The sequence below is a fragment of the Parambassis ranga genome, chromosome 9 (assembly GCF_900634625.1).
Source record: "Parambassis ranga chromosome 9, fParRan2.1, whole genome shotgun sequence".
Lineage (NCBI taxonomy): Eukaryota > Metazoa > Chordata > Actinopteri > Ambassidae > Parambassis > Parambassis ranga.
The window spans coordinates 6,261,444-6,284,562 of record NC_041030.1 but is presented as its reverse complement, the minus strand read 5'-3'; the positions used below and the strand labels follow the sequence as shown (position 1 = coordinate 6,284,562).

General features: G+C 40.5%; 1 protein-coding gene across 1 annotated transcript; it reads left to right on the top strand.

Moving 5' to 3' along the window:
- The first annotated feature begins 1,088 nt into the window (after positions 1-1,088).
- LOC114441119 (dynein heavy chain 2, axonemal-like) lies at positions 1,089-7,235 on the top strand. The gene is made up of 19 exons (XM_028413904.1): positions 1,089-1,148; positions 1,280-1,460; positions 1,539-1,631; positions 1,732-1,970; positions 2,141-2,332; positions 2,410-2,567; positions 2,643-2,730; positions 2,875-3,080; positions 3,335-3,464; positions 3,655-3,837; positions 3,958-4,172; positions 4,262-4,408; positions 4,933-5,089; positions 5,193-5,302; positions 5,846-5,975; positions 6,121-6,309; positions 6,514-6,643; positions 6,749-6,917; positions 7,085-7,235. The coding sequence occupies exons 1-19, from the start codon at positions 1,089-1,091 to the stop codon at positions 7,233-7,235; spliced, it is 2,928 nt and encodes a 975-aa protein (XP_028269705.1).
- Positions 7,236-23,119: the final 15,884 nt, after the last annotated feature.

Here is a 23,119-nt window from a genome sequence, read left to right as displayed (position 1 = left end):
CCTCCCCATTGGGACAGGCACACAGGTTTAACGGAATTAACGGGAAATTTTAAGAACGGCGTGTCATAAAAGTTTTATTTGCGCATAGCTGTCACTGTGAACCTGTAGAGTTAGAATTACGTTACGTTGCACCGCGGGAGGACCGTTACCCGAAAGGTAAAGAAAATAACGATGCTAAAAGTTTGCAAACTGGCTAATGCTAAATGCTATTTTGTTAGCTAGGCTACATCTATGGCGTACGTTAATGTAGATGAAAACACGAGTTGTTTATTAGTAAATATAAGTGAGCTTTAAATGTAAGAGTCAATAAAAGCAGTGTAAGCTAAATGGCCAAGGTCTTAGTAACAATGCTGAGATATGCTCTGTTAACGTAAAAAACGGCAATGAATCATTACTTAAACTTTTAAATTCAAATCTGTTTGCTTCATTTGCACATCACTAGTAATTATGTTTTTGTCTCTGTGTGCATTCACATGTTTCCATAGCCATGGCGGAAGGAGTAAATTTGGAGGTGGGGGCTTCGAAAGAACAGGAAGAGGATTATAATAAAGCCATTCGTCAGGTAAAGATGGATAGTGGATCCACATTCTGTAACTTTACCTCATACTACAGAATTTTAACTTAACATGGATATATATTTCCCCTAAAAAATTAAGGCAGAATAAATAGCTGTCTTTTTGACAAAGTTACCGTCTAAGCTAACAGACCTACCTGTTATATTTACTTTAATACAAAATGAAAGTGCAGAAAAGTCTTGCACATCCTAATATGTTGGCAATAGGTGCACTGAAGGTTCAGTTCAGTGCATACATGGGAGGTGTTCAGACGCACAATGTGTCAAATGTGTGTCAGTGTTGAGTATTATACTCTCTACTACTTGCTTAGCAAAATATTTAGTTTTAGTTTCAATTTTGCAAAGTATCCTTGGTTCACAGATTTTCCATTTGCCCTCTCCTTTCTTTTTCTTTTGTCTGCCCATCCACTGGAAGTTGTTTATCTGTTTTGCACCTGGTGTACCCAATGAATACTGGACAGAGGAGAATGAGAAGGCATTGGATACATTTATTATGGACACCTCCATCAGAACCATGATAATCTACAATGATACCTCTGTCGGGCTTCGTGTGGTGTACTCCATGCCATCATTGGTACAGTATTTTACTTTCTTCTCTACTCTCAACTGATTTCTTATTATGAACAAATCAGATTATTTATTTATAGTATTTCTGTAGATTTTTCTCTTTTATTTCACCATTGTATATAAATGTTTGCCTTACAGGAAGAAGTAGAGAAGCTGTCCTATTTTATCCGCAAGCCAGGAGCTGTAATCACAGTGGAGACGTTTTATGAGGCCCTCCAATTTGGCTGTGTGCATGGCAATGCCATCCAGAGTCTGTTGCAGTTCATGAACTCCATTGCCAACACCGAAGAGATGCACTGCTACCTTTTCAGTATTACAGGTATTTAAATCAGGAAATTGGAGTTCACATTTCTGATGATGTGTTGCAGTGTCATAATTGAAAGATTTTTTTTTACAGATGAGATGTTTGTTGTGTATATCCCATCTGAAGCCCTACAGTGCAGTCCTGAGGAAGCCTGCAAAGACAAGAGTCTGGTACAGAGAATTGAGAGTAAGCTTGAGAAACCATTTATGTTTGTGACTCTTTGTTCAATACACAGTCCTTGTCTGTGTTTTTTTCCACCACTCACTCATTTTTTATCACATTATAGCTGTTATGATTCACTGGATGGACCAGATCAAGGAGCTACTGAATGAACAAGAAATAGTGACAATGATGGACAATTGTGGTCCGCTGCCAGAGATTGACTTCTGGGAGAGGCGCTACGCCAAGCTGTTGGACATCACCCAGCAGCTAGAAAAGTCAGAGGTCAGACACATCCAGAATATCCTGCAGCTTGCTTCCTCTCTGTATGTACATCGCTTTTGCGAAGTAGCCAACAAAATTCAGGTATGTAACACAAAACAATCATTTTCTTACAACAGTACTATACATGTAATGTCTCCTGAGTATTTCTTATTTATTCTGTTCAGCAATTTGTTATGTAGAAAGTTATTCTGTAATTTCTAATGTAGGAATTTGATATCATATCATATTTTCCTTCTGTGTGTGGTGTCCAGGAGTGCTGTCTGCAGGCCAAGTCAAACCTGACCTTTCTGTCCATACTGAAGGAGCCCTGCAAAGAGCTAGCCCAACTCAAACCAAGCCAAGTTGCTTCCAAGCTGCCGAACATTGTCAATCTTATTCGTATTATCTGGAACAACTCCATCCACTACAACAGCAGTGAGAGGATCACCGGCCTCTTTCGGCAGGTATGTGAATATATATGTTAAATACATCCACACCACATGTAACCAACCCACCAACTTTTTGTGTTTGTTTTCTGCAGATAAGCAATCAAATCATCTACCTGTGCTCCCAAAGCATCTCCCTGGACAAGATTTTTAAGGGCCACGTGTTATCCAGCAAACAAGTCCTCGCTGACTGTTTGCAGTGCTGCACGTCCTGGAAGGAAATTTATCTGCAGGCTTCACAGCTGCACTCCAAGTAGGAGAGTTTTCATCTGTACAGAGTACACAGCTGAGTTTATTTGTAATGCTACATGTCTGTTCTTTATTTCAGGTATTCCCCTAAAGGCTGGGATCTGGATGAAACAAGGTTTTTCGTGGTGATTGATGCTTTCATTCAGAGGCTCACTGACCTGCTTGAGGTAAACACAGTAGCATCTGCATGTTATGTCGGCGGACATAGCTGACATGACCAAATGGCCCAAGTTGACTAGGCTTCTTTTTGAATATATTGTAAATCCCTGGAACATATTTTGATTTATTATTATTTTCTCGTCCCCTCTCAGGTGTGTGACTGTCAGCATCAATTTGCCCGTTGGGAGGATGGAGAGCAGACATCCCTGCCATGCTTTGGTGGTCTCCAAGGGGAAGAGTTCACCGGCACCCTCCAGACACTGGAAGATACATTTCATCATGGCCTGCAGAACCTGTGCTCTGTTGATAAAGCCATCTTTGATGTCACTGATAACACATGGTGCAGTGAATTCAGCAGGTTGATCTAATGCTTTTTATTCTTAAGACTAAATATTTTAGCAGGAAAATATTTAATGTACTACCGAATTCCCAAAATGTGTTTTATGGGTATGTGTAAGAATTGGCCACATCAGAAGGTGCTTCCCTTTAGACAGAGACATTTTCCAAAGAAAGCACTCACTTGTGCGCATGCATAATATCTAAATATCTATAATGTGTGTTCGTGTGCACTCCTGTTTTAATGTGCTTCTGAAGTGTTTTTTGTGTACACAGATTTTGCGCACTGGTAAAGAATCTGGAAATGATGATGCAGAACTTGATCAATTCAGTATTTAAGACAGTGTACTTATTCGAGGAAGGAGTCCGGCTTCTGGACATTTTCAGGCCTGTGTCTGCTCGTGAGGTATCATTCACAGTCTATACATTAGATTTGTCATTAGTTACTTCAACTTAATTTATTTAAAATTCTATTACTTAGAACAAATAGGCAAAAGTAACCGCACTTTTAGGCTAGATGCATTGTTTATAGTCTGTCCCATGTTTGCCTTCTCTTGCACTCACACAATTCATACATACAATCTTCTCAATCACAGGCCATTAAGCGCGTCACAGATGAAAAGGCAGAGGAGGTGTACAACATTTTTAACAAGGAGCTCAAAATGGTTAACAATATCCTTAACAAGAACACAAGTTCTTCTTCTCTCCATATGCCCAAGATATCAGCACATGTCTACAAGCTGATGGGCCTCAAACATCGTTTAGAGACACCCATGGAGGTGAGTGCATAACACTATACATATCAAACCTGCCTTTTTTTTGTGTGTGATGGTTACTTCACTACATCCTTTTATTCTTTCCTGGATTTTCTCCCTTTTGTCCTCTTTATCCCACTTTAGGTGCTCCAAAAGGCTTACTTCATGCCTGACTCTAACACACGCAAAGCAGTAGTTTCCTCCTGTAGCCAGACAATCCAGGTTTTAGATGAGCTAGTCAGGAAGAGCTTCAGTGAGTGGAGCCAGAAATTGGACGGACAGCACTTAAAGAGCCTGGAGCAGCCACTCATGGTGCGCTACGCAGACGGGTCGAACCAGCTGGACATCAACTTTGACAAGTGGGTCTAACAAAAGTACACACAAATTACACAAAAGACACAAAGTTTCACACTACGACTGTAAAATCTCCTTGTGTGTTCTTTTCCAGAAACCTGCTGGAGATGTTCTCTGAAATCTGCCACTGGAAACGACTAAAATTTGAGATCCCCCAGATTGTGTCTGACATATACCAGGAGAAGGATGATCTCAAACTCCTCAGGGATAGGGTCGTGATGCTGATCAGGAATTATAACAGGTCACACACACGCACGCACATACTGTATATGTTTGCATTGTACCATTTGTACCTCTTCCCTCTGGAAAGAGGTACAGGAGCATCAGAACTCACACCAACAGACTGAGACACAGCTTCTTCCCCAGAGCTGTGAAATCCATCACTCCACTATCCCATACACATCCCACCCACCCAAAGACTGAGTAATAAACCTCTGTACACAGACACTGTGCACTTTAAACCATTAATACACTGCTTCTTGTACAATATATTCATACTGGTCACTTTAAACATTTAATTTGCACTGTTAGTTTTACTCTTTTTATTCTTATTCTATTTTATATTTATGTAGGTATATTTTAAGCATGCCTCTTTTTATTTTATGTGTCCAACTGTGTGCCTAAGCCAAGAGCTGCTAAACAAAATTTCATTGTACCCTGCATAGTGACAATAAAGATTCTTCATTCTTGATTCTTGTAATCACACATTGAACTCAAAATGCTTTTATCTAATGTTTTTTTTATCTCCGTTTGGGTACACATCAGGATCATCGGAATGCTGTCCCCAAACGAGCTGAGCCTGTTTAGGGATAAACTTCGTTTCATTGATGAGAAGATTCAGCCAGGTCTAACCAGCCTCACGTGGTTGTCCAAAGCAGCTTCCACTGCGTTTGTCTGTGACTCCCTCCCTCATGTTGACAAGGTTGTAACATGTCATTACAAAAACAGTTTAAAGATAATCATCAATGGATTATAATTACTGAGCAGTTCCTCTTGTCATCTCTCCTTTCCAATAATCACTCTAGCTCCAGGTGATAGTAGATGATTACAAAGAGTCATATGTTTCCATATGCAACCTCTTCCACCAGATTAGTGAAGCACTGCTGGTTAGACTGGATGAAAACACTGTGTACAGGTAACTACAAATGTAATTAAAGCTGCAAGCAGCGACTCACAGCCGCCGCCTCCCCTATCGTCCCACATCCTCTCTCCCCCTGTACTGGCACTAGCTGTGGTCTGCAGGGCAGAAGAGTACACCAAAACACACATATAGAAAAGAGGATAGAAAAGACAGGTCCTCCAGCCAGTAGGTGGCGCAGTGACTGTAGCAATACGATACAGCCAGAAAAACATCTATTTCTTGTGAGTTGGTGAAGGGTAAACTTTGTGGCAGTGCCACAGCCAGACGGCATGACAAAGTGCTGCGTTTTTGATAACTTTTGGTCCCTAACCCCTTAAGTGCAAGTGCACCAATTTTCAGCCCTATCAAGCAATTCCCCTAAGAGGAGTTTGCAAAAGTGTGGGGAGTGCAAAATGTTAATATTAATTAAAAAAATTGCATTTCAATCGGGCTCTGGCACGTTTCTTGCTCGGACCCTAATGATGACCTTCAAGCATTGATTTTATACCCATACAGTACATTTTTTCATTTGATTTGATTTACCTCATTGTATTGTAGGAACTTGGAGTTTGAGGACGACCAGAAAGTTCACCAGCAGAGCCAACTCAAAATAATCCAGTCTGCACACCACGCTATTGCTGATATCCTGACCCACCTCAACAGAATTTTCAATACTGATGGAACTGAGGTACATGTCATTCACTTAGTAGTGGTAGGGTTCCACCATGTATATGCATGTGTAATTTAAGGAGTGGTTTACTTGTAAAGTAATAGCATAATAGTGATGCTTTTACAAGAATGGGTACTTTACAAGGTTTTTCATGGCATTTCAGGTCCAGGAAGCCTGGGTGGCCTTCACAGAGAAGGTGGACCACGTGGTAGAGGAAGCTCTTAGACGTAACATCAAGAAATCCATGAAGAAGCTATCTAGAGCCATCAATGGGGATAGCAAGACATCACCCAATCCCTTGCTCAAAGTCTTCGTAGAACCGCGTCAGGCATCTCCCCAAACTGAACCAAAGGTCCATGTGATAATGATTTGGTTTCACTTTAACATGTTCATTGTATACTGTACTCATTTTTCAGGCACACTTTAGGCTGTCTTTAAGAGGCTTTTATTCATCTGCAACTAGAGCTCAATGTTGCCATGTAGCCTTGTTTTTACAGCTCTTTAAAAGTCAAAGAAATACAAGAAAATTGAGTGTATGTCTGTGGTGGTTTGACAGGTGGAGTTCTCTCCAAGTCTCGCAAAGCTTGAACAGATTCTAAACATTTTGCCCCAGCTCATCAGCATCATCTCAGACATTGAACGCCTCACAGAAGGCTCTCAGCTAAATCCGATACACGTCAACATAGGTTTGAACATTTTTTACATTCTGCATAAACAGTATGTATATGCGACTATATGTGTCATTTGGTGCCTTTTATCTGGTGTCACCCTGGTCTTCTCTTATCCCTCAGAGCAAAATGAAGAGATAAGAAATATTCAGGAAGCTGTTTCTGCAGGGATGGCTGCCAATGCCAACCTCTTGCAGGACTGTGTGAAGACATGGGACCAATACAGGGACATCTGGAAGTTCAACTTTGAACAGGACCTGTCAGTATCTTCTCTTGATGCAGCTATATGCAGGTAAAAATGAACATGATCTAAAGTAAATACAATGCAAAATGTATTGTAAATTTTTTACACCCAGTACTCTAATTATCACCCTGTAATGCATGACTGCAAAAAAACATGCTCCAGATGTGCATACCAAGATTTCCTAAGCTTTGTCTGCCTCATTTGCTGCTCTGTAGGTACACAGAGATAACCAACAATGTTCAACAGGAAGAGACTGTATTTAACATCGGATTCATCGTGCTGGACTGTTCACTTCTCAAGTCCTTGTTGGTACAGCACTGCACTGAGATTACCCAGTTTCTCAGTCAGATCCGCCTTAAATATTAGTGTGCAGGTGTTAGTGTGCAGTAAACCACAATAGTTAACTATGGTTTATTATGCTGCTGGAGGTATTAACATACATAATCTGTTTTACAATTCGTACAGCAGCCCATATTTCCTTCTCCTATGAGTAGACTTACAAAGGCCTTTAAGCTGTAGTTCTGTTTCACAAATCAGTTTGATTTAAGTCCAATTTGGGAAATTACATTAACGGGCATTTATTTTTCACTTAAGATTATTTTCTGTAGTAACAGTAGTTCAAATAAACTGTTAACCTAAATTTAGTTAAGTACCGGTACATGTCAGGTAACTTACATGGCAGCATCACCCAGAAACAATGTAGTTCCTATGTGATGTACACAACATATTCTTACAAATAGATAATACAGACAAATAGTAAACAAATAGTTCAGTAGGTTAGTGTAATCCCCACTACATGTTCCTGCATTAACTGATAATACATATTTTTTAAAAGTTATTAAATGTATTTACATGTATTTTTATTTATCCTTTGTACTGGAGTCTCAGCCTTCTCTACATACATACGATCTCACTCGCTGATAGGTTTCCTTTTGATTTGGTTCAATTTGTGTTGTTATTAACCTTGACTTAAAACAAGTCTGCAGCTATTGTAAAGCTACAGAAATTGATCAATTCCATTGTGCATTTTTATCCAAGTATTTAACATGCTTCAAGACTGACTCAAATCCTTTGATTTTTTTGATTTCGTTATTAAAGTTTTCAGATCAGATTGTGTTTTCTTGATCACCGTTTCACCACTCGGAGCCAACATACCTGCACACATACATCTTCATTCAAAGTTACAGCTGATTGACAGGCGTAAATTAGCAGCACAGTCTCATTTCATAACGTGCAGAGCCTGCTTTTGACTCATTACAGTTTTTTCTGAATGCTTAAACACTATCAATGATTCTTATAGCACAATTTCTAAAACTATTAATAGTTATAGCAAAATCACTCACTGAGTTTGCAAAACTAAAAGCAAAAAAACTGCTTTACACTCAGTTTGCACTTTTGTAACACACAATTTGCAATTGCATGAATATAATCCACTTCACAGCATCTTTTTGCTGAACTGTAAACACAACTCACTGCTTTACACACAACTTCCAAATGATCAACACACTCCTAGTAAAACTACACACATTTATGGCTGGTATTTACACTATTTTGCCAACTGTCTGGCTACACTGTCACTTGTGAGAACTGTTTTAGATCATTAGCTCACTTTGCAATCAGCATGAGCTCTGTAAATAAGCCACAGGTAAGCTTCAGTGTGGAGAACAATGGAGGGAGAAGAAGACTGAGAAGAGTGAGAATTAGAGGAGGATGAGGACGTGAGGAAGCAGGAGGAAGAGGAGGAGGAGGACAAAGACTAGGAGGTGAATTTAGAGGAAGAGGAAGGAGGAAGAGTAAGAAAAAATAGAATTACTGATGTCATCGGAGCTACAATAGTGGATCATGTGATCAACCTTGGATTGACCCTGAGGGAAGCTGGCCAACGGGTTCAGCCTGAGCCGCTACACTGTAGCAAGCATCATAAGGACATATTGATGAGAATGGGTTAGTACAGTTCCCTCACTCTAAGTTTTGTAGCTGTACCATACTCTAATGAGAAAAACAACAATACTGTACATGTAAAACTGAAACTGTTACTCCACAGAATTACTAGACATCCAGCATCTGGAAGGAGGCATGCGAGGATATGGACCAGGCATCATGTCAGGCCTGGATATGGCACTCCAGGAGACATGTTCCCCGGTGCCTTGGACTAGAAGACATTGCATGTGATGTTGATGAAATTCTGTGGCCGGACCCAGAGAGACAATGAGACTGATTTTCTCTCTCTCTCTCTCTCTTTCAGTGAAATTGTATGTTTTCTTGTGATTGTTTTGATGTGGCGTGAATAAACATTCATACTTTAAATTTGAATCCCTGTGTGTTTATAGAACTACACTCAACAAAAATATAAACGCAACACTTTTGTTTTTGCTCCCATGTTTCATGAGATGGACTTGAAGATCTAAACTTCATTCCAGATACACAATATTACCATTCCTCTCAAACATTGTTCACAAATCTGTCTAAATGTGTGATAGTGAGCACTTCTGCTTTGCTGAGATAATCCATCCCACCTCACAGGTGTGCCACATCAAGATGCTGATCTGACATCATGATTAGTGCACAGGTGTACCTCTAACTGCCCACAATAAAAGGCCACCCTGAAATGTGCATTTTGTTTCTGCTTTATTGGCGGTCTGGGGACTCAGAACCAGTCAGTATCTGGTGTGACCACCATTTGCCTCATGCAGTGCAACACATCTTCTTCGCATAGAGTTTATCAGATTGTCAATTGTGGCCTGTGGAATGTTGGTCCACTCCTCCTCTTCAATGGCTGTGCGAAGTTGCTGGATATTAGTGGGAACTGGTGCACGCTGTCGTATACGCCGGTCAAGCACATCCCAAACATGTTCAATGGGTGACATGTCCGGTGAGTATGCTGGCCATGCAAGAACTGGGACATTTTCAGCTTCCAAGAATTGTGTACAGATCCTTGCAACATGGGGCCGTGCATTATCTTGCTGAAACATGAGGTGATGTTCATGGATGTATGGCACAACAATGGGCCTCAGGATCTCATCACGGTATCTCTGTGCATTCAAAATGCCATCAATAAAATGCACCTGTGTTCTTCGTCCATAACAGATGCCTGCCCATACCATGACCCCACCACCACGGGCCACTCGATCCACAACATTGACATCAGCAAAGCGCTCACCCACACGACGCCACACACGCCGTCTGCCATCTGCCCTGAACAATGTAAACCGAGATTCATCCGTGAAGAGAACACCTCTCCAACGTGCTAGACGCCATCGAATGTGAGCATTTGCCCACTCAAGTCTGTTACGGCGACGATCTGGAGTCAGGTTAAGACCCCGATGAGGACGACGAGCATGCAGTTGAGCTTCCCTGAGACGGTTTCTGACAGTTTGTGCAGAAATTGTTTGGTTATGCAAACCAATTGTTTCAGCAGCTGTCTGAGTGGCTGGTCTCAGACGATCTCGGAGGTGAACCTGCTGGATGTGGAGGTCCTGGGCTGGTGTGGTTACTCGTGGTCTGCGGTTGTGAGGCCGGTTGGATGTACTGCCATATTCTCTGAAACGCCTTTGGAGACGGCTTATGGTGGAGAAATGAACATTCAATGCACGAGCAACAGATCTGGTTGACATTCCTGCTGTCAGCATGCCAATTGCACGCTCCCTCAATGCTTGTGGCATCTGTGGCATTTTGCTGTGAGACAAAACTGCACATTTCAGGGTGGCCTTTTATTGTGGGCAGTTTGAGGTACACCTGTGCACTAATCATGATGTCAGATCAGCATCTTGATGTGGCACACCTGTGAGGTGGGATGGATTATCTCAGCAAAGCAGAAGTGCTCACTATCACACATTTAGACAGATTTGTGAACAATGTTTGAGAGGAATGGTAATATTGTGTATCTGGAATGAAGTTTAGATCTTCAAGTCCATCTCATGAAACATGGGAGCAAAAACAAAAGTGTTGCGTTTATATTTTTGTTGAGTGTATTTATGACAAAAGTTTGACCTCACATGGACATACCTTGTGCACAGAGAAAGCAAAAGCCAGATGTGTTTTCAGTTACAGTTTTTTCTGATTGCTTAAGCACATTTCTGTAACTATTGGCTATTTGTGCAAAACTCTACACACAAATAAAAAAACCTTACACCAAATCAGCAAAGCATTGTAGATCTCTTGCAAAAGCTAATACATCTTGCTTAACTCTTCAAACCTTTGTAAAAATGGTATTTTTGTACCAAACACTTAACACAAACCATCATATTACTAAGCACACAATGTGCCAACTACACACTGATGGTATTAACTGAAAACACATCTGGCTTTTGCTTTCTCTGTGCACAAGGTATGTCCATGTGAGGTCAAACTTTTGTTATAAATAGTTCTATAAACACACAGGGATTCAAATTTAAAGTATGAATGTTTATTCACGCACATCAAAACAATCACAACAAACACAATTTCACTGAAAGAGAGAGAGAGAGAGAAAATCAGTCTCATTGTCTCTCTGGGTCTGGCCACAGATGTTCATCAACGTCGCATGCAATGTCTTCTAGTCCAAGGCACCGGGGAACATGTCTCCTGGAGTGCCATATCCAGGCCTGACATGATGCCTGGTCCATATCTTCGCATGCCTCCTTCCAGATGCTGGATGTCTAGTAATTCTGTGGAGTAACAGTTTCAGTTTTACATGTACAGTATTGTTGTTTTTCTCATTAGAGTATGGTACTACTACAAAACTTAGTGTGAGGGAACTGTACTAACCCATTCTCATCAATATGTCCTTATGATGCTTGCTACAGTGTAGCGGCTCAGGCTGAACCCGTTGGCCAGCTTCCCTCAGGGTCAATCCAAGGTTGATCACATGATCCACTATTGTAGCTCCGATGACATCAGTAATTCTATTTCTTCTTACCCTTCCTCCTTCCTCTTCACCTCCTCGTCCTCTTCCTCTAAATTCACCTCCTAGTCTTTGTCCTCCTCCTCCTCTTCCTCCTGCTTCCTCATGTCCTCATCCTCCTCTAATTCTCACTCTTCTCAGTCTTCTTCTCCCTCCATTGTTCTCCACACTGAAGCTTACCTGTGGCTTATTGACAGAGCTCATGCTGATTGCAAAGTGAGCTAATGATCTAAAACAGTTCTCACAAGTGACAGTGTAGCCAGACAGTTGGCAAGATAGTGTAAATACCAGCCATAAATGTGTGTACTTTTACTAGGAGTGTGTTGATCATTTGGAAGTTGTGTGTAAAGCAGTGAGTTGTGTTTACAGTTCAGCAAAAAGATGCTGTGAAGTGGATTATATTTATACATTTGCAAATTGTGTGTTACAAAAGTGCAAATTGAGTGTAAAGCAGTTTTTTTGCTTTTAGTTTTGCAAACTCAGTGAGTGATTTTGCTATAACTATTACAGTTTTTTCTGATTGCTTAAACACTAACTATGATTCTTATAGCACAATTTCTAAAACTATTAATAGTTATAGCAAAATCACTCACTGAGTTTGCAAAACTAAAAGCAAAAAAACTGCTTTACACTCAATTTGCACTTTTGTAACACACAATTTGCAATTGTATAAATATAATCCACTTCACAGCACTGTTTTTGCTGAACTGTAAACACAACTCACTGCTTTACACACAACTTCCAAATGATCAACACACTCCTAGTAAAACTACACACATTTATGGCTGGTATTTACACTATTTTGCCAACTGTCTGGCTACACTGTCACATGTGAGAACTGTTTTACATCATTAGTTCACTTTGCAATCAGCATGAGCACTGTGAATAAGCCACAGGTAAGCTTCAGTGTGGAGAACAATGGAGGGAGAAGGAGACTGAGAAGAGTGAGAATTAGAGGAGGAACATGAGGAAGAGGAGGAGGACGAAGACTAGGAGGTGAATTTAGAGGAAGAGGACGAGGAGGTGAAGAGGAAGGAGGAAGGGTAAGAAGAAATAGAATTACTGATGTCATCGGAGCTACAATAGTGGATCATGTGATCAAACTTGGATTGACCCTGAGGGAAGCTGGACAACGGGTTCAGCCTGAGCCGCTACACTGTAGCAAGCATCATAAGGACATATTGATGAGAATGGGTTAGTACAGTTCCCTCACACTAAGTTTTGTAGTAGTACCATACTCTAATGAGAAAAACAACAATACTGTACATGTAAAACTGAAACTGCTACTCCACAGAATTACTAGACATCCAGCATCTGGAAGGAGGCATGCGAGGATATGGACCAGGCATCATGTCAGGCCTGGATACGGCACTCCAGGAGACATGTTCCCCGGTGCCTTGGACTAGAAGACATTGCATGAGACGATAAAATTCTGTGGCCGGACCCAGAGAGACAATGAGACTGATTTTCTCTCTCTTTCAGTGAAATTGTATGTTTTCTTGTGTTTGTTTTGATGTGTGTGAATAAACATTCATACTTGAAATTTGAATCCCTGTGTGTTTATAGAACTATTTATGACAAAAGTTTGACCTCACATGGACAGACCTTATGCACAGAGAAAGCAAAAGCCAGATGTGTTTTCAGTTAATACCATCAGTGTGTAGTTGGCACATTGTGTGCTTAGTAATATGATGGTTTGTGTTAACTGTGTGGTACAAAAATACCATTTTTACAAAAGTTTGAAGAGTTAAGCAAGATGTATTAGCTTTTGCAAGAGATCTACAATGTTTTGCTGATTTGGTGTAAGGTTTTTTTATTTGTGTGTAGAGTTTTGCACAAATAGCCAATAGTTACAGAAATGTGCTTAAGCAATCAGAAAAAACTGTAATAGTTTTAGAAACTGTGCTATAAGAATCATTGTTAGTGCTTAAGCAATCAGAAAAAACTGTAATACCATCAGTGTGTAGTTGGCACATTGTGTGCTTAGTAATATGATGGTTTGTGTTAACTGTTTGGTACAAAAATACCATTTTTACAAAGGTTTGAAGAGTTAAGCAAGATGTATTAGCTTTTGCAAGAGATACAATGTTTTGCTGATTTGGTGTAAGGTTTTTTTATTTGTGTGAAGAGTTTTGCACAAATAGCCAATAGTTACAGAAATGTGGCTAAGCAATCAGAAAAAACTGTAAGCATTGAGAAAAACGATGTACACGATGTTACACGATGTAAATCGCCAAAATCGCCGTTTTCCACCCAAGATGGCGGACTTCCTGTTGAGTTGAGGTCATGGTGAGAGACTTTTTGGTGCATCTTGCTATGATAAACATGTGTACCGATTTTCGTGCACCTACTCCAAACTAAGCCAAATGCGAGGGGTGTTTTGAAAATTTCAAGGGGGCGCTGTAGAGCTATACAACGGACCTTGTTGAGATGTATATCAACAAGGTCCGTTGAGATATGAATGTTTATCAGCTGCTCCTAACAAACATTCAGGTTGCCATGCATCCATGGCAAGCTGAACCTGAGCAGTCTACTCAGAGGAGACCTCAAAAGTCCCCGGCCATTTGAAGACGGAGCTGAAGTATTTTAAGCTTCGAATGGTTTCTCTATCTTGTAATTTGTAGGAGGAGTAGCATTTTGCAGAAGACATGGAAAATGTTTAATATCTTTAATATTATAATATTTGCAATTATTATTGACGGTTTCCGGGAATGTCCTGAATGAGTTGAATCTTTTGATGTTTGAATGGTTTGAATTGGCCCATGCATTCTGAAGATATGCTGAGCCAAAAAACGTACGGAATATTAATAATAATAAGAGTGGTTGCTGGGCAACCAAACTAATAAACAACACATCAAAGCCATGCGTATATGACATCATATCTGTATGACATCATATACGCATGTGTGACACATTAACGCCATCCGCCATATGATGTCACTCCCAAGTTATTAAATGCCACTTCGAAAAGCAGATGTGCCACAATAATATGGATCTGAAACAAACACAAAACTCAGCACACAAAATAATGAATACAGCACAAGAAAAAGAAGAGCTAAAGGTTATTTTTACTATAGACACAACAAATGTACTGGAAAGAAGAAAGAACAGAAAAACAGAAATGCAGCAGGAAGAATCTTACTCGGCCATTTTCTCTGACGAGACTGCAGCTGCTGGTACACGAGTACACCAGCCGCATACTGAGCAAAACAACAATACTGTACATGTAAAACTGAAACTGTTACTCCACAGAATTACTAGACATCCAGCATCAGGAAGGAGGCATGTGAGGATATGGACCAGGCATCATGTCAGGCCTGAATACGGCACTCCAGGAGACATGTTCCCCAGTGCCTTGGACTAGAAGGCATTGCATGCGACGTTGATGAACATCTGTGGCCGGACCCAGAGAGACAATGAGACTGATTTTCTCTCCCTCTCTCTCTTTCAGTGAAATTGTATGTTTTCTTGTGATTGTTTTGATGTGCGTGAATAAACATTCATACTTTAAATTTGAATCCCTGTGTGTTTATAGAACTATTTATGACAAAAGTTTGACCTCACATGGACGGACCTTGTGCACAGAGAAAACAAAAGCCAGATGTGTTTTCAGTTAATACCATCAGTGTGTAGTTGGCACATTGTGTGCTTAGTAATATGATGGTTTGTGTTAACTGTGTGGTACAAAAATACCATTTTTACAAAGGTTTGAAGAGTTAAGCAAGATGTATTGGCTTTTGCAAGAGATCTACAATGTTTTGCTGATTTGGTGTAAGGTTTTTTTATTTGTGTGTAGAGTTTTGCACAAATAGCCAATAGTTACAGAAATGTGCTTAAGCAATCAGAAAAAACTGTAATGTGTCACACATGCGTATATGATGTCATACAGATATGACGTCATATACGCATGGCTTTGATGTGTTGTTTATTCGTTTGGTTGCCCAGCAACCAAACTCTTATTAGTTTGGTTGCCCAGCAACCACTCTTATTATTATTAATATTCCATACGTTTTTTGGCTCAGCATATCTTCAGAATGCATGGGCCAATTCAAACCATTCAAACATCAAAAGATTCAACTCAGGTTTTTTTATTTGTGTGAAGAGTTTTGCACAAATAGCCAATAGTTACACGATGTAAATCGCCAAAATGGCCGTTTTCCACCCAAGATGGCGGACTTCCTGTTGAGTTGAGGTCATGGTGAGAGACTTTTTGGTGCATCTTGCTATGATAAACATGTGTACCGATTTTCGTGCACCTACTCCAAACTAAGCCAAATGCGAGGGGTGTTTTGAAAATTTCAAGGGGGCGCTGTAGAGCTATATATATATCTCAACAGACCTTGTTGAGATATATATATCAACAAGGTCCGTTGAGATATGAATGTTTATCAGCTGCTCCTAACAAACATTCAGGTTGCCATGCATCCATGGCAAGCTGAACCTGAGCAGTCTACTCAGAGGAGACCTCAAAAGTCCCCGGCCATTTGAAGACGGAGCTGAAGTATTTTAAGCTTCGAATCGTTTCTCTATCTTGTAATTTGTAGGAGGAGTAGCATTTTGCAGAAGACATGGAAAATGTTTATATATTATATAATATTAATAATAATAAGAGTGGTTGCTGGGCAACCAAACTGATAAGAGTTTGGTTGCTGGGCAACCAAACTAATAAACAACACATCAAAGCCATGCGTATATGACGTCATATCTGTATGACATCATATACGCATGTGTGACACATTAAAGCCATCCGCCATATGATGTCACTCCCAAGTTTGTAAATGCCACTTCGAAAAGCAGATGTGCCACAATAATATGGATCTGAAACAAACACAAAACTCAGCACACAAAATAATGAATACAGCACAAGAAAAAGAAGAGCTAAGGGTTATTTTTACTATAGACACAACAAATGTACTGGAAAGAAGAAAGAACAGAAAAACAGAAATGCAGCAGGAAGAATCTTACTCGGCCATTTTCTCTGACGAGACTGCAGCTGCTGGTACACGAGTACACCAGCCGCATACTGAGCATGTGTCAAACAAACTCGCTGCCACACAAGCGGAGCAGGGTGTCTCCCACCCGGATTCTTCCGGGTCCATTGTCTGTACGAATACCAATGGCTGGGACCGCTACATTAAGTGGAAATGGGAAGAAATTGTATCTATTGCTATATTTCGGCAATTATTTGGGTATACACCACCCACCTCTGTTAACCCGTATCAATAATATATTATAATATATATATAAGATATGCTGAGCCAAAGAACGTACAGAAAAAAACAAACTCTGCTGTCACCATGGTGACAGCAGAGATGGTTTCTCTATCTTGTAATTTGTAGGAGGAGTAGCATTTTGCAGAAGACATGGAAAATGTTTAATATCTTTAATATTATAATATTTTGCAATTATTATTGACGGTTTCCCCAAATGTCGTGAATGAGCTGAATCTTTTTGGATGCATGGCAACATCATGCAACATCAAGTAGCATCAGTCTGTCACCATGGTAACAGAAGAGGAGACCTCAAAAGTCCCCGGCCATTTGAATTGCAATTATTATTGACATGTCCTGAATGAGCTGAATCTTTTGATGTTTGAATGGTTTGAATCGGCCAATGCATTCTGAAGATATGGTTAGCCAAAAAACGTACAGAAAAATAATAATAACTAGCAACATTAATTGTTGACATATGTTTCTAAGCAACACTCCTAGCTATGGATACTGAGAAGGCTCAAACGTCATAAGATTGACAATAAAAATAAACTTGCATTTCCTGAAGAAAATGCAAGTTTGGTTGCCACAGCAAGTTTGTTTTTACCAAAAAACAAACTCTGTCATGCATCCACAACATTCAAGTTGCCATGCATCCATGGCGACCTGCTGAGCAGTCTACTCAGAGGAGATTTTGGATGCATGGCAACATCATGTAACATCAAGTAGCATCAGTCTGTCACCATGGTAACAGAAGAAGAGACCTCAAAAGTCCCCGGTTATTTGAATATTTGCAATTATTATTGACAGTTTGTCCTGAATGAGCTGAATCTTTTGATGTTTGAATGGTTTGAATCAGCCCAAGCATTCTGAAGATACGCTGAGCCAACCGAAGACATGGAAAATGTTTAATTTAATTTAATATTATAATGTTTGCAATTATTATTGACGGTTTCCACACATGTCCTGAATGAGCTGAATCTTTTGATGTTTGAATGGTTTGAATCGGCCCATGCATTCTGAAGATATGCTGAGCCAAACAATAGATAAAATAGAAGAACAAGAGTTTCACCAAACTCTTGTTCTTCTATTTTTATTAGTATTAGTTTGGTTGCTGGACACTCTTGTTCTTCTATTTTATCTATTGTATATTGTATATTGAAGAACAAGAGTTTGGTTGCCCAGCAACCAAACTCTTGTTCTTCTATTTTTATTATTATTAAAGACATAGAAGAACAAGAGGTTTCCACACATGTCCTGAATGAGCTGAATCTTTTGATGTTTGAATGGTTTGAATCGGCCCATGCATTCTGAAGATATGCTGAGCCAAAAAATAGATAAAACAAAAGAACAAGTTAGTTTATTAGTTTGGTTGCTGGGCAACCAAACTAATAAAAGCCCCAATAGTAAGCCCCCACCTGCTCAACATAAGAGCAGCTGACCTGAGAGAGAAGATCATGGACAAGATGAACACCTGGAACCTCTGCAGCCGGTTACCAAGACTAAGTTAAGTATTCTCTGAAAGTCTATACGCGAGGATGTGAATGCAGCACTACAAACAATCCCTACCGTGACCATCACTGAGACCAACAAGCTAATGTACACCACAGCAACAGTGAGCCTTGAGATGCTTGGCCACAAAATACACACCACCAAGGAGCAGTGTCCTACATGGAGGAGAAGGTCAGAGGCAAAAATAAGGGCAACTCGGAGAGAAGTTAGCCAACTATCAGAACTACAGAGAATAAACTGCTTTTTGAACCAAAAAAAAGAAAGAAAGAACGAGTGACACTGGACCAAAAAAAACTGCATGCGCCCACACAGTCCTACCACGGCCTGAATGGACTCACGAGGCGCCACCTAGCGGTTTGAAGGACAACAAAGAAGCCAGATTAAGCCAGATTGAGCACGGACACGCGTGTGTGATAGCAAGACTTGAAAATAGGTCTGAACTCATGGAAATGATAGTGATGATCAGATCATGTGTTCCCATCTGTTTCAGTCCCTCTGAAAGAGCTGCTCATCAAAGTCACTGGGGTCCTGCGGGCTGTTTAATAACAGCCACTTTGACAAGTTTATGCCTCATTTCTGGTCTGTTTCTGCTCTCTTTATTTTGTGTCTCTGCTCTTTGATATAGCTGCTCTCCTCTACACAGACCTGAATCAGTCTTTCCACGTTGTCCTTCTATTTACCTCCCTCACACATTGCCACTAACACACCGGGAGTAACCTCTTGCTGTGAAGTGTTGTGGTGTGTGGAAACTGTTGGAACATCTGGATCAAGTGACTACGGTACTTAGTCATAAAAATATCTGAGCGTGTGCTCATTGAATCTCTAAGTGATCTGGTGAGCTGTGCTGACTAGCACTTGCATGAAGACAGTCCACAGCTTTAAAAAGTAAAAAGAAAGCACACCTTTCTAATGAATCTGTATTTACAGTGTTGCCTGAAAATATGTCCTGATTGATATTAGCCCATTTTCATACACGTCCTAACAGTGGAAAAAGTGTTCTGAATCAAACTAATGAAACCAAAATCTTTAACTTTGTCCTTACATATGTGCAAGGGGCACAAGTATGTGAACCTTCAGGATCAGCAGTTTTTTTAAGGCTAAATTAGAATCCAGCTGTTCAGAGGTGTTTTCAATCAATGGAAAACTGATTCTTGTCATGTTATTCATGTCATCTATAAATCCCTACAGGTCTTGAAATGAATGTGATTGTAAGGGTGCCCAAATGTATGCACATGCCTGTTTCTGTTTAAATGCACATAAAAAATGTTTCTGTTGGGCCAATAAAAATGATTTCACTACTGAAATGTTTCCGTTTCTATAAGGTATAACATATGTGAACATTAAGTTGCTGCTTCAAAAGCTCAGCAAGTGACAAACCGATGCACTGACTGCCTTTGTGTGTACGTATTTATCCATCATTCTGTGTTGTGTGTCTGTGCAGGAGTGCATTTTTTGTTCCAATCATACACAAACACACACACAGTGATGGTGCTCTCTAGCGGCTTTCCAGTTTTTTTCCAAGATCGTAGCATTCAGATGAATGCTTCAGATGAACAGATCAGAAAATGTTATCTGAATTTACAGCGTACATTTAAAAGTTATTGACTCTACTGTGCAGGTGAGATCTGATCATATGTGGCAGGTCTGGTTTAGGAGCAGCAGACATCAGTAAAATGTCAGGTAGACGAAGTTGGAGTCATTTAGTGCTGATCTCAAAGGGTCTGGTAATTTAATGTTTACACAGGTTTGCAGTGCATGGCAACGAGACGTAAAAACGTGATGACGTGCCCTACGACAGATGCGTACTGAATGACGGAGTCTTTTTGAGAGAAGTGCCGCGTCTCACTGTACAGCTGACAGTTTAACAGCAGAGAACGTTAACAAGCAAAGACGGACTGCTCTGCTGCTCCAGTAAAACATCACAGTTTATCACAGACAGTCTGCTCACACGACACAAACTAATTCATGGTTTACACATGTTCGCATTTCTGGAGAGTTGCTTTTATCCAGCCGCCGCTAAAAAGGCCCGAGCAGGCTGCCGGCCAGGACGCAGCCTCCCCGGGCAGCAGGGAGCAATGAGCGTCCCTCTCCCTCTCCATCGTTTCGCTTTAACTTCTCTAATGGCTCCAGCATCGCTCCCTGCTGCCCGCTCCTGCCCGCACCGGGCAGCAGGGAGCGACACGATGGACAGGGAGAGGGACGCTCCGCTCCACTCCCCTGCGCTCCTGGAGCCCCCCTGTACTCCGGCACGTTCCCCAGAGAGGGACGCTCAATGCTGCACGGGGAGGCTGCTCTCTGGCCGGGCAGCCTGCTCCCATGCGCCCGGTCCATGAATTCTAATAGGGCTACTATACTACAACTAATAATAACAATATTTCGTGCGCACGTTATACATAATTCCTGGCGACAATTTATTTCTTTTCTTTTTGACCATGTCACAGAGGGGCTCCGTAGTTTTGGAGAACTTCACTTGTACAGACGCTCTCTGATAGCAGGCTGTCTGCAGAAGTGTTTAGTCTCGCAGTGAATTGTGTCGAAGTGCTGAACCGGTGTTGTGCACCTTCCGAGCCCTCTGCGTAGCTGGAACCAACAACCAGGCCCTGCAGCACCGCGTGACGCACCACGATGCAGACAGAGAGAGAGAGAATGTTCTGCTCAGAGAGTCATGATGCAAACGTTACACAATGAGTTGAAAACAAAAATAAGAATTGCCTGTTGACTTTGTATGATTTATGATTGTATTAGTTTGGCTGGCGGGCCATAGAAAATCCGACCGCGGGCCGTAGTTTGGACACCCCTGCTGTAGATCTTCTGTCTGATTCATACAGCCTGTCATAGCTCCCCTCTTTTCTTTATTTATCCCTCTCTGCTCTGCCCCTCCTTGGCATGGCAACCTGTCATTAGTTATGAGCTGACAGACAGGATTTTGGCTTGCCGGCTGCATCTCTGCGAAGATTGTCTGCATGTTTGGTGGTTATATGTCTGTGTTGCACTACCTGCATAAAAGTCATTCCAAACTTGTTTTAATTAAATACGCTGTAATTGACTTCAGAACTTATTGGTTAACACATATTAAAGGTGTACACAAATTAATATAAATACTAAAATAGCTGACAATTAAATATTTTGCAGCTCACGTGACTGAAAATATAATTGTCCCTTTTTCTGTCTTCCCCTAATGTAACAGTAATTTGCCATTTTGCCACTAGGGGGCGACCTGGGACAATTTAAAATAAAGGACTTCACCAAGGTTGTACAGATTTAGCCACATATTATTTTATTTTAGATTATTTTAGATTAGATTTGTTATCGTCCAGCATATTAGGTAACAAGGCTACAGCAAACATTTTTTTCCACCATTCTTTGGCTACATCAACACAAAGTGTGGTTGTGTGTATGGCAAAAAGCATAGACGCATGACTCTTAACATTCGTTTGTATTCTAAATCTTTGCAGTTCGCAGAAAATCTTGTCTTTAAAAATGCAACGTGAGCACGCATGTAACATGAACGAGCTCGTTTTCACGCCCTCTCTGCGCCTGGTTTCCCAGGCGACCAAACCTCCCCATTGGGACAGGCACACAGGTTTAACGGAATTAACGGGAAATTTTAAGAACGGCGTGTCATAAAAGTTTTATTTGCGCATAGCTGTCACTGTGAACCTGTAGAGTTAGAATTACGTTACGTTGCACCGCGGGAGGACCGTTACCCGAAAGGTAAAGAAAATAACGATGCTAAAAGTTTGCAAACTGGCTAATGCTAAATGCTATTTTGTTAGCTAGGCTACATCTATGGCGTACGTTAATGTAGATGAAAACACGAGTTGTTTATTAGTAAATATAAGTGAGCTTTAAATGTAAGAGTCAATAAAAGCAGTGTAAGCTAAATGGCCAAGGTCTTAGTAACAATGCTGAGATATGCTCTGTTAACGTAAAAAACGGCAATGAATCATTACTTAAACTTTTAAATTCAAATCTGTTTGCTTCATTTGCACATCACTAGTAATTATGTTTTTGTCTCTGTGTGCATTCACATGTTTCCATAGCCATGGCGGAAGGAGTAAATTTGGAGGTGGGGGCTTCGAAAGAACAGGAAGAGGATTATAATAAAGCCATTCGTCAGGTAAAGATGGATAGTGGATCCACATTCTGTAACTTTACCTCATACTACAGAATTTTAACTTAACATGGATATATATTTCCCCTAAAAAATTAAGGCAGAATAAATAGCTGTCTTTTTGACAAAGTTACCGTCTAAGCTAACAGACCTACCTGTTATATTTACTTTAATACAAAATGAAAGTGCAGAAAAGTCTTGCACATCCTAATATGTTGGCAATAGGTGCACTGAAGGTTCAGTTCAGTGCATACATGGGAGGTGTTCAGACGCACAATGTGTCAAATGTGTGTCAGTGTTGAGTATTATACTCTCTACTACTTGCTTAGCAAAATATTTAGTTTTAGTTTCAATTTTGCAAAGTATCCTTGGTTCACAGATTTTCCATTTGCCCTCTCCTTTCTTTTTCTTTTGTCTGCCCATCCACTGGAAGTTGTTTATCTGTTTTGCACCTGGTGTACCCAATGAATACTGGACAGAGGAGAATGAGAAGGCATTGGATACATTTATTATGGACACCTCCATCAGAACC